The following is a 12,813-nucleotide window of genomic DNA, read 5'->3' on the forward strand; positions in this document are numbered from 1 at the left end:
TGTCCCTGTTGGTGGCCGAAGGGCTGTGCCGCCTTCAAATGCGGTGCTCTAGAGCGCTCCGGTGGTGCTCTACAAGCATCTGCTTCATTCTAGTGCTGCTTTTCGCTGCCCGCACCTGGAACAGGAACAGCGTGTGGGCGTCCAGAGAAGCCCTGTTCGAGTGGGTGAATTCGAACTGTTTTCACGTGCAGTTTAGCTTTTGTTTCACATTCATTGTTCACCAAACGTAGAACGTGAATCTACATTGCACGCTTTGTTTTTTCTCTTTCGTTCATTATAGTTACATTAGGTGAATGATGCATTTTGTTTGTTTCAGATCCGGTGTAAGGGACCTTCCAGGAAACGCAAAGGTGCATTACAATTACGCTAATCTGCAGAAGGACATTGGGAACTCAGATTTGGCCGTCAAACACTACCGGCTAGCAATTGCGTGAGTTCTCGGTCACTGTAATCTTTGCTCAACGCTTCTTACATGCAGTGTTCTTGTCCAGAAACATTCTTCCTTTAGTGCTTATTTGTTTGTTTTTATGTATAAAGTGGTTTTCACTCTTTTTGTCACCAAACGTCGCGTGACATTGAAGGACTGCACCACGAACCACGTACTCAAATGATACCATCCGAATCATAAAATGAGGCATGCAGGTTTTTATACCACATAATCCAGGCATTCTCACTAGGTATACCAGCCAAAGAAGCTATCTCTTTCTTAATATGGTCTGTGGCCAATAAACATTTGAACGGGATTGCATTACCTACACTTGTTCAGGCCCAGACAAGCGAGAAAGAATATTTATTTTTACTGCGATTACTGAAGCCTTCGCTTGCGCTGGTGAGGACGTGGCATACTGTAGCAGGTGATGGGGCGTAATGCGATAAGGCGATCTTTGAACACTTTTTCCGCTTCCCGCAGGTTGTGGCCAAATCACGCCAGCGCTCACAATAACTTGGGCACTGTGCTGACGTCAGCGGAGGAATCTGAACAACACTTCCGGTACGCCTTGAACGTGAATGCAAACCACCCAGGGGCTCATTTTAACCTGGCGAATATCTACAGGTACGTGTGACTTTTCTAGCAAGGTGTGGGTGTAGCGAGGTCAAAAACTGACAGGAAAAAGGCACACTTGAAACGAAACATTATTTTTCGTTGATTGTAAATATAAAGCCATTAAGCAAAATTCACAGCATATTTACGGAATGATCAATCTCTCTGTGCTTCCGTCCGTGTGTCCATACGTCCTTACGTGCGCCCGTTCGCTCATACGTTCTTGCATCCGTCCGGGCGTCCCTCCATCCGTTCGTGCGTCCGTTCTTCCGTCCGTCCGTGTGTCTGTCTGTCTGTCCACCTTCTTGTCTGTTCGTCCGTCTGTGCATACGTCCGTCCATCTAGTGAGCACCTCAAGTGCCGCCATGTCGCTTCTTTTCATCATATATTCATCTTATCCAAATAACGCCTTCCAGCGGATAATTCAAGCACTAAACAAGAGTATGTACCACATTTCTGCTCTCAGCGTTTTGTTAGCACCGAGCGCGTGACAACGACGCCATGCTACGTTTTTCGTAAAATGTGGACACGCGGATATGATCCCGAGAGCGGGTAAGTGCCGCTGGTATGCGGGTATCTAAAGGAGAATATTCCTTCTTGGGGTATGCGCCACAGGTTACATGCTACGACAACGGGACGCACAAGCCACGCTATAAGGAGCTTCGCCCCTAAAACACTTTGTCATATCGCGAAAAAAAAATGACCGTGTGTTTGCCTGCTTCACTGCTAACGGTGTCGAAAGAGAATAGTCCTCTGCTTGCCTTGCTACATGAATCTTGGTCACAATCTTGGCTACCTGTGATGCTCTGTTCTTGTACAATTTCTGTACGGCTTCGGTACTGCTCCAGCTAAGGTGTGCAATAGCTTGACGTGCACTTTATGCTTTAATGAAGTGCCAAGTTGCTTCCTGTGTCACTATTTAACGTACGCTTACGTTCATTCTGACGATTGTTCAGGTGCCGTCCAGTTTGACTGACATACACCAGTCACGCAGTGTGCATCAACCGACTGCACACGTAAGCTGAAGAAGACGCCAGAGCTTTGAAGATATGGCAAAAAGACATAAACGAGAGTTATTGGAAGTTATTGTTTCAACAAATTGGGCATAAAACACACCAGGAAGCCGTCTCTTGCTTTATTCTACTGTGAGATAGACTATCTTTACGACTAGTGCGATGCGGTGGTGTGTTATCTGTTTTTGATTTTTTTCCTATATGTGGGAATCTTATTGGTAACACGTGATGTTTCCGTTGCTTTATATTGGCAATTTACTCAAAGTTTGGTTAAATTAGAGTCTACTAAAAGAGAGGAGTGCCCGGTCTCAGCTTCAAAAAATGAAGCCCAAACAGGATCAACCCGCTTGTGGCACCGCGGTCGGTAGTTTGCGTTGTGTCGTCGATTTAAGAGTTGCGGGTGGATCCGAAGGGGTAAAATTCCCGCTTCTCACTCAAAAGGCCCAAGTTAGAATCGCAGCTGTAGATGGCGCATTTTATTGTAGGTGTTACTTGTACAGCTATATTGGTTTGGCTTTGTTTCTTGAATCTTACTTCAGCGCGCTACACACTGAAAAAAAGCGCAAAATTTGAAGTAATGAAGATGATGGTGATAAGTGAAGTTTGACGTCCGAAAACCATCATATGGTTCAGAGAGACGCCGTAGTGTAGGCCTCCGAAAATTCCGACCACCTGGGCTTCTTTAACTTGCACCCAAATCAAAGCACACGGGCCTGCACCATTTTCGCCTCCATCAAAAATGCAGTCGCCGCTGCCGGGATTTGTTCCCGCAACCTGCAGGTTAGCAGCCGAGTACCTTCGTCACTGGACCACCGTGGTGGAGCGAAAAAGGGGGAAACTTGACAGTAAGCGTTTTTTTTCCACGTGCAGCAAGCAAGGCCAAAAGGACGTCGCAAGAGCTCTGCTCGAGCGTGCGCTGGAGCTTGATCCAGACTTCTGCGAGGCGTACTCGTCGCTTGCGGCCCTCATGGCTGAAAAGGGTGACCTCGTTGAAGCAGAGAGGTTGCACCAGATGGCGTTACGCAGCGATGACCGAAATGCGGATGCCCGCAACAACTACGGCACATTCCTTCAGTCACACGGTGAGGCCGGCTGTACTGTGGCTTCTATTCATTCCTATTAAGTTCACAGTCATGCTATGTATAAAAGATGTTAAATACTTCTTCAATAGCTAAATAACGGGTAACTCGTCTGGTAAACTGTATCTAAGTCATATCAGACAGACACTTGAAAATTGTTACTGCAATGTATGACAAGATTAGATATTAATATGTGTGGTTGAACGTCTCAAAACCACTATATGGTTTAGAGAGACGCCGTACAGTAGGCCTACAAAAATTCCGACCACCTGGGGTTCTTTCACGTGCACCCAAATCTGAGCACACAGGCCTACACCATTTTCGCTTTCATTGAAAATGCATTCACTGGTGCCGGGATTCGATCCCGCGACCTGTGGGTCAGCATCCGAGTACCTTAGCCAGTAGACCACCGCGGCGAGGCAACGTATGACAAGATTCCTGAGGTCCTATTTCCACGTACAGGTGACAATTCTACCCCAGCACAGGGTAGCCAGCCAGTCTAAGAACTGGCTAGCCTCCCTGTCATTCCGCTTAAACTTTCTTCCTCCTCCTTCCTTCTAATAAGACGGCTGGACGCATTTCCTGATTCAATATTCAGACGTTATATTTTTAGCACGTCTTCCGACCTTTTTAACGGTATAAACATGATATGGTGCAGGAGCGGTAAAATAATGAAGCGTTTGGAGTCACTGCTACATGGAACGTTTGTGGATAATAATTTGAAACAGCGAACTTGGAAATTCCAAGCGAGCAGAAATTGCTGAAAAGACAGATTGTAGAGTTGTTCAACAAAAACGGCTGTTGGTACTGAAGTATATACCTGCCGCTTCGCACAAATGACACCCTGGTTTTATAATTTGTCATTTCTAATATAAGTAGAATTGCTTGTTTCAATATTATGCCTTTTGATGTTTTTATTCAAGTAATCACGGATGTGCTCTTTTGTGCAGGCCGTGCTGAAGAGGCCATGGCACAGTATCAGCAAGCTCTCGACATCCAGCAAAACCACACCGTGGCACTATTGAACGCAGCTAGAAGCCTTCACAGCATGAACCTCAACATCCAGGCCGAGAGTCTCTACAAGAGGTCAGACAGTATACCAACAGCCGACCTTGGTGCATAGAACTACATCAACCTATCAATTTCCCGGTTGTTGTGACAACATACTGACCACATGTCATAACAGCTGACCTAAATAGAGGATCAATTGATTAAATTTCCTGGCAGGTTCATTTGCAACATATACATATTACTGATGCCACTGAACCATCAGAACCACGCCAAGTGCCTCAAATCAATCGTTTCTTAAGTTTTCGATTCAGGGGGCCAAGCCGTGGTAGAGCTTTAAAAAAGGTGAGCGTTGGTTGAAATCGTCGTAAGCCAAATATTCTCAGCATTGACTGATGTTATTGAAGGCCACTAGCTGGTCCATCTTGTTAGGGGGAAAATCTGAACAAGATATCGTCACTGAGTGTTCGTGTTCCAGTGATGGCTTTCTTACAAGACGCTTCCTCGTAGTTAACATGATGTAATGTATTACTCGTGTTTTACGTAATACTTCCTTGACGTGTCTTTGTAAGAACTGCGCATCGATGCCCCCTAGTGCGTTCTAGCCTTTCAGATAGCACTAGTGTTACAATCAGTGCTTCAGATGTATTTAGTAGGTAACACCGATGTTGCATTTATATTCACGTTGTCAATTTGAATGAATGAGCTGCTGAGTGACATCTGCCATACCATGACATCACGAGTACCAGGGAGTGAGTATTCCAACCATGTTTCAAAAGCTTGGCTTCCTACAAAATAACTTTTGACACATCGTATCAGAGTTGCTTTTCATCGTATATACAAATGATTGTATAGAGCAAATGTGGGACGGTCGCTCAAGAAGCCTCACTAAACGTACGTTGCCGTTAAGCCAGCACCATGCACGCTATACGTGAATCTGGCATACTGGTCGAATTTTTGCACTTTCAGTTTCCTTGATATCATGTGTTCTTCTTTAACGGACAGGGCCCTCACTGTTGAGCCGGATCCACAGGTGATGGACAACCTGGCTGTGTTCTACGTCAACGCTGGCCGCCTGGCCGAAGCAAGAGAGCTGTTTGAGGATACTCACAGGCGTTTCCCGGAGCACCGTGAAAGCAAGGTTCACCATGTGAGTCAGGGACACGAAGCGGAATTTCGATTCTACCAATAAAATCTTTGTTAACACCTAGTATGTGGCATCATTGGCCTTCGCGCACTGCTCCTTTTCACAAGGGAGAAACATCAGACTAGAAATGGCAGACCATTTCTGTTCTATTCCTATGACCAACTTACGCACATAAGATCTTTTGTCTTTTTTGCTATTTACTGTCAGGCGAGATGGCTGTACTAAATAATAAGCACAGTTTTAAGTACAGGCTATAGTTCATTGCCTCTTAAACACAAAAGAGTCGCCAGAGTTTTAAACGTATTTCCAATAAACTGACCCAACTTTCTCTGTTGATGTCTGCGACACACCGCGAACGGCTGAAAGCATTTGTGTTTGTAGCGCGACTTTCATGCAAAAGTTTAGTTTAGAAAGGCAGTGACGTAATACCAGCCAAGGTGGTACAAGAGTACCGGACGCGTGTGCATGCATTTAAATCAACCTAAATCCTCTGAAGGTGCATGGTTGAGAAAAAAGAAAAATGAATTCTTCAAAATATAGAATACATTCTCGAGAGAGTGTGCAATAAAAGAAGGGGTATATTTGTGACTGTGTGAGGTTGACGTTAAAGTAATTTTGAATTATATGTTACGAGAGGTGAAAGGCATGCTGATGTTCGTTGCTGCAGTAGCTGTTTAGGCACTGCTGCATTCATATGTGTGAAATATCTGCATTTCTATGAGAGAACGTGTTTGTATTCGTGTTTCACTATGTAAAGGCTATAAATGAGTACTGTACCGATTTAGCATGCTGTGGAAAGCAGCTTATGGTGTATTCATGGTAATGAGGGCTGCAGCGCGAGCACGAAGGTGCTAGAAGAAACGGGAAATGAAAGGCGAGGCAAGACACCTTCGTGCTCGCGCTGCAGCCCTTATTACCATGAATTCCAACCAACTAGCTCAAATAGCCGTTCTTATGGTGTATTACTTTAACTTTATTTTCAGGCTCAGCTTCTGATTCAGCTCAGAAGCTTTCGAGCAGCTGAAGACCTCTTACTGGATGTGATTGAACACAACAGCACCGACAGAGGAGCGTTGCACACGGCTGCCCTTTTATACAATCACATCAACCGCACAGTCGAGGTACTTGTTACCTTATACCAAATTGGACAACCAATTTGTTTTGTTTGTGTGCGAACCAAGCATTTGTTTCTGCGCGGAATATCACTTGCTTGTCAATGTTTTCCTTGCGTGCGCGTACTTAAAATCTTCGCTCTTTATTTCTCCCTCAGCATTTTACACAGAAACATATCACTGGCTTTCGTCCGTTATATTATTTCACCGAATGTAATAGCGCGGGTAAATCTGCACTCCCTGTAATAATGTTTCCCGTTATCCCTATAACTCAGGTAACTTGATTTTTCTGCGAGAAATAATGGTTCCATTTCTTGCACTACACCACTGTAAAGAAAATGGCGAGCAAGCATGCGATTTTGTTTTTATTGTCAAATATCTTCAGGCAGCAAGCAGTAAGTGGTGATTAACTTCTGCAGATAATTTAAATGCCTAGCAAGTAGCTAAATTGTGGGCTGGGGTGTGGAATGGCCAAGTTTCGTATCTAGACATCAAATCGAGATGTGATTCAGTACTTTTCTCAGATCTGCTTACCAATTATTTGTAGAAGGCACTTATTGGTCGTTAAATTACAATGCCAATTCCACACAGGGTGCTCTATAACTACGGTACTGTTGAAGAGACCGTAAAAATCGCTCGAATGGAAATTTACGCCTGAAAAATACGTAAACAATTTGATTTTAAAAGAACTTGTCTTATACATCTTTATTTTACCTAAATAAACATTGTGCCAATTGTATACAGCGAATTAAATTGCCCACGCTGTCCTGAATACAACTAGTGACTGTCCGAACTGGTATGCTTTCTCGCACTGACGTTTATGATCAGTGCATCAGTCATCACGATGTTTATATTTCTCTCTAATATTTCAGGCACTGGACTACATTTTGAAGGCTCTAAAGCTATGCGATGTTGATGACCTGCGTTGTGCGAAAATACACAGCGACCACGGTGACATACTGAAGGACTTGGGCGACCTCAGCTCGTCGGCAAAGGTTGGTTCTTGGAATGAGGTATTTTTTACAGAATTAGCATATGTTTTTAACTCGAACTGGCCTGAGCTGATTAATTCTGTTGAGGAAATTTTAGGTTTTTATAATGTCTGAGATTTCGTTTCAGTAAGTTTAGCCAAAGTTGATAGTTTTGCGGTAATTTGGAGATACTTTTGCGTGGGCAGAAAGGTGTGCTTACAAAGTAACAAAATTAGCAAAAATATTGTAAAAGTAAAATTTTAGGTCAGAAAGCAGCTGTTTCACAAAAACGGAGTTTTTTTTTAATCTGGCTACATTTCACTCGGAGCTAATAAACATTTTAAAATAGAAGTGTGAAAACGTTTCAACCTAAATCAGACAGTAACATAATGCAATATCGCTGTAAAAAGCTGTAAGACTACTCATACATTTTTTGATTTTTATGAATACAAATATATTTTATCCATGAACAAGCATTCCATAAGGTTACGTCTTTGATCGTTCACTCAATATTGTAGTTCGTTTATTATCTATAGATGTGCTGTGTCGTCAAGGGCAGAATTAAAGCTAAAAATTTTTTTGTGCAAAGGTTTCAGTGAAAATAAAAGATGAGTGCCACAGAATTGTGGATTTCTTATTAATTGTTTTCCTAAGAGACAGTCGTCAGGCATGCATCTAAAGACGCCCACTTAAAAATTTGTCGTTATTATGCCCCTACGTGTTCTTCATATATTAACATATATAAAAAACAGAAAGGGCAAGTTTGTTTTCTGTTTCAGAGTTACGAATTGGCCATTCGTCTGGATCATGGTCTTGCTCACGCTCATCTGAATCTTGCTGTGATCAGACACTTGGAGGTGAGCATTGAAGTTGCGGTATTTGGTAGAACATTTCTAAAATTTGTTTACTCATGCTTCAATATTCATTTTTTTTGCCAAAACACATAACACTTGTTTGCTTATTCCTTGCATTTTCTCTTACAAGAGCTGCACTTGTGCATCAACAACTGATTATCCGACGCAAAAAAATTTCATGTGCGATCTACTGGCTAACATTTTATGTTAACCATTGTCTCACAGAGTGACTACCAAGGTGCCTTTCGACACTATCAAGTTGCCCACTCATTAGACCCAGAGAACAAGCTCATTACAGACAACATGGCCAAGTTGAGGCGACGAATCACCAGGCCACTCACGCCTTTCCACGACTGTGTATAGGGCGGATACTTCAAGCCGGAGTGCGGTTACCGTGCAGTTTTCGGCATATGAAAATTGACGCTTTGGGCGGTGCCTCTTGAACTGAATTCACGGTGTCGCGCTTTGTTGATTCCGAAAACTTTGCCAGTGAGCATGCAGATGTTCTCGGACTAATAATTAATAATTCAAGCGTAATGGGTGTATTTATTTTATCAACTGTGCTTCAAACAATACGTCCTCTTGCACAGTGCTGAGATGTCCCCCCCCCCAAATTGCGACATTTCATATTTGTAATAGAAGGGCTGATAACTATTGAACGGGCTTTTTTTTTTCATTATACACAGTGCAATTCTTTCAAATCGACGAGGCTTGACGCAGTACTTAGCCTCCTTGAATGTCCACAGTGTCACACAGTGTTTTTCATGGAGTGATTATGGCCTCACCACACCATGTTTCTTTGCAAAGTTCATACGTTAATTTAATTGATTGATTGATATATCGGGTTTCACGTCCCAAAGCCAGCATATGATTATGAAAGACGCTTATGAAAGATTATGGGCCTACAGCAGTTTCGCCTGCATTGAAAATGTAGCCCCCACAGCCCGGATTCAGCAGCCGGGTACCTTAGTTACTAGATCACTTCGGCGGGGCTACGTTAATCAGGTTGCTCCTGCTTTCATAGATGATTGCAGAAGTACTCCTATTCAGTATTGTTTTTTTTGCGTGCAAAACAGATAAACTTGCACAGTAGTTTCGCACACAAATTTTCTATACACGAAAACTTTTAAATTGTTCTTGTGGAATTTTAAAATTAACACTAACAAAAGTGAAGGACGACTATAATTTTTGTCACGTATTTGGTTTACACCATTTCAAAAAGAAATACAAAACAAGAACCTTGATTACCTATTGTGCCGGCTGTGCCAAACCTATTTATCGTCCGCCTTCTTGTCAGTACTTCTGTAGTTTGCTGTCGTGAAACGTACCAATTCTTTGAGCAGTGTCACAAAACTATGCAATAACGTGCCTATATTTCCGACTGTCAGTGTTGCTGGTGGGGGAGCCATTGCAACGTAACTCTCTCAAAGTGCGACAGATTTGCTCACGCCTTGTTGCTCTGACTGGATCGTCATGTGCGTCGTCAATCACGGAGGCTTACGAATTGAGCAAAGTCCGAATGCAGCAGTGGCAGGACACAAGAAGATTTCGCGCAAAAAGTCTGACGTCATCACCAGATCTCAGCGCGCGTATACATTGATTTTGTTTGTGTGACCTACAACGAGTGTGCAAAATCTGTGTATGTCCTGCTTTACAGGACGCAATGCAGGCGAACGTCCTTAGCTGCTGAGTGTATGCTAGTGTAAATTGGTAGTTGTTCTTTCTCATTGTGCTGAGAACAACAGAGAGTTGAACTGGTTGACGAGCATTTACGATAACCGAAATGGAGGCATGTACACACGAACACAAGAGAAGCGATCAAGACAACACAAACACCGTGTTCCTGTTGCCTTTGCCTGTTCTGTCATCGCATGGCTCCTTTTGCCACCGAGTTGTTGCCTCGTGAAGGATCTCCGTAGAATAACATTTATTTTACGCATATTTTCGTATTTTTTACAAATTCGCAGTAGACTATTTCTTGGTGTGTTTGCATTATTTTCAGGTCAGTGAAAACAGGGTGGCACAGAAGCAGACGCACATCAAAATGTTGCGAGTTCATCTGTTCCCGAGTTCCTTCGGCCTTCTTCGTAGGACAGCAGTGACACACTCGCTGAATGCTGTTCGTAACGCTCAACGCTATCTATCCACCACCGCAGCAGTGGTAGTAGCGCATACACAGTCTGTTTTTTAGCGGCAGCATACAGTTGTGTGAGAGCGTGCAACAACAGCTGTTAAATCGTGGTAAAGCTCGAAGGAACGCAAAGGACTGAGAACGTATGATGAAAGAAGGTGTATACAATCGCCGTCACCACAAGGAGAAGTGAACAATTGCTCAAGGGTATAGGTGTGATACGAATGAACTAATAGCCGCCCCCCCCCCCCTGCCACATATGCCACTAATTTTTGGTCAGTTGCTCCTAAGGATTGTAATAAAGTGCACTGTGTCTTAGTCTATCTGCACCGGAGACAATGCGAATGACATTTATTGTGTGATTGCGAGAAAATTGTGACCCGCGTTACTTTATCAGCGTAATTATGTGCACGTGGCTTATGTAGAAAGTAAAAATGCTGTCCAAGAATACAGGTGAGCTTTAAGTGGCTTTCGAGCAGCTTACGGGGCAGTAACCAAAAGTGGGTTTTGATGGCGTACCATAGGTGTTAATCGTATCCAAAACGTTTCAAACGCTGAATATGTTGCCTTCCTTCCACTATAGCTGCATAACGAAGTCCTAAAGGCCCGATGACCTTGCAGAAGCCGTTATTTGCGTCGCCTTACTTCACCAGAGCCTCGCAAAGGCAGATCTTTTTCCAGGAAGCTGTTTCACTGTGTGAATAATCTTTTCAATGCTAGCATGTTCTCGGCGTTCATCAATATTATTGCCCACTGACGTGCAATGATCCGAATTGATGGGTTCACATATTCCACGATAAGTGATGTCATCGAGCTGTGGGAGTTTTCATGTATAGCTGTGGTCGAAGAGATAAGTCAAAGTTTTTTTAACGCCGAATAACTTAATCTACGTTTCGTAGACCTATTTTCAATATTGCCCATTGGGAGAAATTTGCACACTCCTTTGTCCCATGTGTGCGCTTGTTTGTCACCGCATGTAATAGAGTGTCATTGTTAGAGTTGTTATCTCATGCATGCCTGACTGTGTGTTTTCATCCGTAGCAAGTTTGTAAAAGACTTCATGTTGTCACGTCTCACACTACAAAATGTGATGTCTTCATGAAACTCTGTCTCTTTTTCAGTGAGTATTCTGATAACCGTATTGTTTTATTTTTTGTTTCGCAAGAGCGCACATCATCACATTTAGTCCAGCCCTCCGTCTGTACACGGCATCAAAATTTACCTCTACTGCACGCTCTTCTACATACTCTGTGTAGATTAACCAGCCTGTCATGGTTAATAACTGTGACTTCATTACAGTGATCTCGAAAAACACTTATGAAGATAAGCACTATGATGTAAACATAAAACTGATGGTGTTAAAAAAAACTAGACGCAATTCAACTAGGTGATGGTGCGTGATCATTCGGCCACACATGTTCAGTTGTACGGTATTCGCACTTTTTTAGCCTTCAGCACCTGTTATATTTAGCATATTTCCACACTAACGTGCGATAGGTAAAATAGGCACAATGAAACCATTGCTGAATCGCCTTCTCACATGCAATCAGTGCTCACAGACAAGGCAGCCTCGTTATCAATCGCGCAAACACAGAGGAAACAAACTACAGTAAATTAAGAATCTCAATTCTTCAAAAAAAATCAGAAGACCTATGAGATGAATACGTCTTACTTTTTCTCTGTTTTTTATCTGGCCTGTTGCACACTTAAAAAATAGAAACACTGGCATCAGCAAATTACCTAACCTCGGCATGAACACTAAGTTGTGGATGAACAAGTGGGAGCTGTGGTAGACGATGCCTCAAGTCGAAGAACATTCTGGGTAATAGGGCTACTAAATCAGTTGGCTACAATGGCAGCTGTAACGCGCGCAGTGCTTCCCCATGGGCTGTTGCTACAGCTTCAGATGAACAATCCTCCAGGTATTCCGATTACGCGCCCCACTCAAGTTCTTCCGTTTTCCCATTTCCGTATCACAAACCATCGCAGTATACTCATACGTATACCAGCAACAGCAATACCTTGCCTCGTGTATGAGCAGGCGCCGAAAAAAGAAACATAAAGATCCTGACACGGGAAAGCAGCGAAGCGAGCAGAAGTGAGATTGCCGCATTCTTTGGCCCCCCACTTTGGTCTCCCGAGGGAGCACACGCTGAAGACTCGTCTATTCTTTTCCGAGTAACCACTTTCACTGCACCACTTTTTCTTCCGATTTGATCTTTCCGGCAATCTTGATTTTCTGGGGGCGATAGCAGTTATACTGACACTCTTGACTAAATTTTGCCGTTAGTGTCACAGTCATGTTCTTTATTAAGTTTGTATCGATAACCTGATCGACGCATCGAATGTTCTATACCCGTGGGTAAAAGCATGTGAGCAGGAGCGATGAAGGTTGCTAAAGAGAGAGAGAGAGTAAAATGCGGGAAAGGCAGGGAGGTTAACCGGAAAATCGAGCA

At 43.2% G+C, this 12,813-nt stretch overlaps 1 protein-coding gene across 1 annotated transcript; it reads left to right on the forward strand.

Annotated features, from left to right (window-relative positions):
• Positions 1 to 11,717, forward strand: LOC142786547 (protein O-mannosyl-transferase TMTC1-like). The gene is made up of 10 exons (XM_075884259.1): positions 1 to 160; positions 317 to 430; positions 911 to 1,054; positions 2,926 to 3,137; positions 4,085 to 4,220; positions 5,148 to 5,292; positions 6,273 to 6,410; positions 7,274 to 7,396; positions 8,152 to 8,229; positions 8,452 to 11,717. Exons 1-10 carry the CDS (start codon positions 39 to 41, stop codon positions 8,587 to 8,589), a joined length of 1,350 nt encoding a protein of 449 aa, XP_075740374.1. The 5' UTR covers positions 1 to 38; the 3' UTR covers positions 8,590 to 11,717.
• Positions 11,718 to 12,813: the final 1,096 nt, after the last annotated feature.

This window comes from Rhipicephalus microplus, unplaced genomic scaffold (genome assembly GCF_043290135.1).
Source record: "Rhipicephalus microplus isolate Deutch F79 unplaced genomic scaffold, USDA_Rmic scaffold_25, whole genome shotgun sequence".
In the NCBI taxonomy this organism is placed as follows: domain Eukaryota; kingdom Metazoa; phylum Arthropoda; class Arachnida; order Ixodida; family Ixodidae; genus Rhipicephalus; species Rhipicephalus microplus.

Bases quoted from the DNA above. Each gene is read 5' to 3' on its own strand.
- LOC142786547 (XM_075884259.1), top strand. From the start codon at position 39: ATGCGGTGCTCTAGAGCGCTCCGGTGGTGCTCTACAAGCATCTGCTTC. The intron at 161-316 runs GTGGGTGAATTC...TGTTTGTTTCAG, and splicing joins TCCAGAGAAGCCCTGTTCGA to ATCCGGTGTAAGGGACCTTC. The intron at 1,055-2,925 runs GTACGTGTGACT...TTCCACGTGCAG, and splicing joins AACCTGGCGAATATCTACAG to CAAGCAAGGCCAAAAGGACG.